At 43.9% G+C, this 3,481-nt stretch overlaps 1 protein-coding gene across 1 annotated transcript in view; it reads right to left on the reverse strand.

The window, feature by feature from the left end:
- Positions 1-3,481, reverse strand: part of LIAS (lipoic acid synthetase) — a 17,642-nt gene that overhangs the window by 4,211 nt on the left and 9,950 nt on the right. Inside the window, exon 5 of the mRNA XM_027768580.1 lies at positions 254-399. Coding sequence (XP_027624381.1) covers positions 254-399 — 146 coding nt within the window. The remainder of the gene's footprint in view (positions 1-253; positions 400-3,481) is intronic.

The following is a 3,481-nucleotide window of genomic DNA, read 5'->3' on the forward strand; positions in this document are numbered from 1 at the left end:
TTAAATAAATAAATAAATAAATAAAATAAAGTTAATAAAAATAATTCTAGAAAAAAGAGACTTAAAAATAAGAAAACATACTTCTTTTCCTTTTTTCTGCTGCTGTTTTCAACCATAAACTTTGTTCTTATTGGAATGAGAATTACGAATTAGAGGGAGCCTAGAGGAGGTATAAATCTAAAAGGGTCTCACAGGGAGGTTCCTGTTACTATTTAAACTAAGCGAGAGGCGTTTCATTTTCCAATCCCCTTACCTTTCATGGTTGCGTATACTTGCTCATCGGTCTCGCCTAAACCCAGCATGATCGATGTTTTAGAAATAACCTCAGGCTGGACCTCCTTGGCGTGTCTCAGCACACGGAGAGACTGGTCGAAATTGGCCCGGGGGTCGCGGACTTTCCTGGAAAACAGCGGGTCTGTTGTCAGCAAGTCCAGTCTCAATTTCACCCAAGCACTTGGTTAGGCAAACACCCTGGAAGGCAGGGAAAGGACACCCTGGGCACGACACCAGGAGATTCAACGGCAAGATCCCTGTGCAAACGCCCACCTGCTGGCTTAGGGGAAGGGCCTCACTTGGTTTCCTGGCTGTTTTAAGCCCTCGCAAAGCCAGTGCAGAGAAAATCAGGGTGGGAGAAATCACTTCAGCTCAGTCGCTCAGAAGCCCGAAATCTGAAGCTAAAAATGAGTGACTGGAAGGGACTGTCACATGAGAAGGAAAAAGAGAGAAAGTAAGACAGTCTCCATACTGAACAAAGAAAAACTCTGACCTGGACCCACACTTCCAAAGGCTGAAATGAACACCCATTTCTTTTCTCAAGACCAAGCTGCCCTCTGCTGGTGGGTATGCAGCATTGCATCTCTCTGGTAAGGAAACGCAGTTCTGGAATTTTCACTGGAAAGAGTAACGTTTCCTAAGGGAAGCCAGGGAAATGGGCACCCACTGGCGGTGGTATCCTCATGGGGCGGCAAGGGGCTTTGTGCCAGATTCAGTCATGGCCAACCACCCCCCACTTATGCCAAGAAAGCCAAGAGACTAGAAAGCTGCCAATGATAAACCAGTGTTCATTTGAATTCTTTTCTTTTTAATTTTATTTGTCATTATTTTATTTACTTGGAGAGGTTTTTGCTATAGGGCGCATGTGCTCGCCAGAAAGACAGAGAGAGACAGAGAGACAGAAAGCGAGAAATCACCCCCTGGGGGGGATGGCCATGCCACAATCCCTTCTCCTCCATTCTCCTCTTGGCGCTTTGGACACGTACGCACATGTGCCTGCATGACTTTCAAAACACCAGGTCCGGGATTCAAACCAGAGTTGGCCATGTTGGAGTCCAGCACCTTAACCATACACCACCTGCTGACCCCTAGAAAGTCATTTTGTTTGTTTTTAAGGATTTCTCTACTGAATTGAAGGTATGCTCCCTAACATTAGAGTTTAGTGGAAAACTATCTTTTACTAAAATGAAAGGAAACGAACAATAACAATTTTGCTTGAAACTTAAAACAATTTTCATGTTTCTGAAATTTGAATACAGTCACCATGAGTGGTGGAGTCTTTCCTTATTCCTAACTACCCAGTTATCAGGAAGGATAAGGAAGCGTACTCCTTAAGAGAGGTTGAAAATACACATGAACAGCAGCTTTTCATCTGCGTCGTTTCTGGCATATCGAGATGAATCTCAAACTGAGAAGAATGACAGAACGGTTGCTTAAAATAAACACTGTAAGTACTCCCTCGGCGTCGGTTCCAGCACAGTACTGCTTAGAACTTTGTGCCAAGTGTGTTTGTAAAATCTTTTCTTCAGGATTATAGCTGAAGCAATTGATCTAATGTCATTCTTCTCTCTGAAAAGAATTTTTCGGAAAAAAAAAAAAAATTTGCTGGAATTTAATAGAATTTTTTTTTGAGAGGTTTTTGCTAAAAGGGCCCGTGTGCTCACCAGAAAGACAGAGAGAGACAGAGACAGAAAGTGAGAAATCATCCCCCAGGGGGGATGGCCATGCCGCAATCCCTTCTCCTCCATTCTCCTCTTGGGATCTTGGGCATGTACGCACATGCGCCTGGCGTGAGTTTAAGCCACCGGATCCGGGATTCAAACCGTGGTCGACTACATGGGAGTCCAGCCACATAGCCATTACGCCAACTGCTGGTCCGTGATATAATAGTTTTATTTTTTGCTACAGGACACATACACTCACCAGTTAGACACACAGAGAGAGAAATCACACCAGGGAGGATGGCCACGCTGCAATCCTTGCTCCTCCATTCTCCTCAGGAGTTTGGGCACACTTGCACACGCACCCAGGGTGATTCTCAAGCTGCTAGGACCGGGACTTGAACTGTGAAAATGACTATGTGAGATTTATCACCTTAACCTCCCTGCCACTGGCTGGTCTTGCAATATAGTACTATGTAAACAAAGAAGGACCAGTAGATAGCATAATGGGTATGTCGCTGGACTCCCATGTATTCCACTGTGGTTTGAGTCTCAGGCTCAGTAGCTTAAAACTCACGCTAGCCAAGGGTGTGTGCGTGCCTAAGATCCCGAGAGGAGAATGGAGAAGGGATTGCGGTGTGGCCATTCCCCTGGCGGGATGATTTCTCGCTGTCTCTGTTTCTCCGGCAAGCACACATGCCCTATAGCAAAAATCATTCATTCATTCATACATACATACATAAATGAAGAGTTACTCGCTAGGTGTATATACCAGTTTATGTAGTATCTCTTCACTGTATCGGTTACTGACCCTTACGGCAAATATTCACTCATCTAAATAGAAACCCCGAGGTGTCAGTAACTGATATTACTGGGTGGCAGGACTCGGTTGTCAGGAAAGTCATGTTGCATTTTTGCATAGAAAAACAAACAAATAATCTGTCATTACTTTTCAACAACCCAATATTACAGGTGATATTTACACTTTTTGTTGGCTGTATTTTCTGATTTTTCTTTAACAAGTATTCATTGGGTTTTTTTTCAACTTTATTCACCATTATTATTATAATTTTTAAATTGACCAGAGAGAGAGAGAGAGAGAGAGAGAGAGAGGGACAGTGAGAAAGCAAGCTGCCAGGTCCAGGACTCAAACCATGGTCAACCATGCGGGAGTCCAGCACCTGAACTATCATACCATCTGCCGACCTGGGTTTGTTTTTTAAAAAGTAATAAAGAAAGTTTAATTTGTAGAAGTCACTTGCACTGCCAGCAGGTGGCACGGAGGTTAAGGTGACTGGATTTCACATAGGCAGCTGTACAGTTCAAATCCCAGACCAGGTGGCTTAAAAATCACATCCAGTGTGTGTGTGGATTACCCAACATCCTGCGAGGAGAATGGAGAAGAGGCTGGGGTGTGGCCCTTCCCTCTGGAGGGTGATTTCTCACTTTCTCTCTCTCTTTTTCTCTGTGTGTGTCTCTCTGGCAAGTACATGCACCTTAAAGCAAACTAAAAAAAAAAAAAAAATTCAATTGAAAGTTCGCCCCGA

The sequence above is a fragment of the Tupaia chinensis genome, unplaced genomic scaffold (genome assembly GCF_000334495.1).
Source record: "Tupaia chinensis unplaced genomic scaffold, TupChi_1.0 Scaffold146907_1, whole genome shotgun sequence".
In the NCBI taxonomy this organism is placed as follows: Eukaryota; Metazoa; Chordata; class Mammalia; order Scandentia; family Tupaiidae; genus Tupaia; species Tupaia belangeri.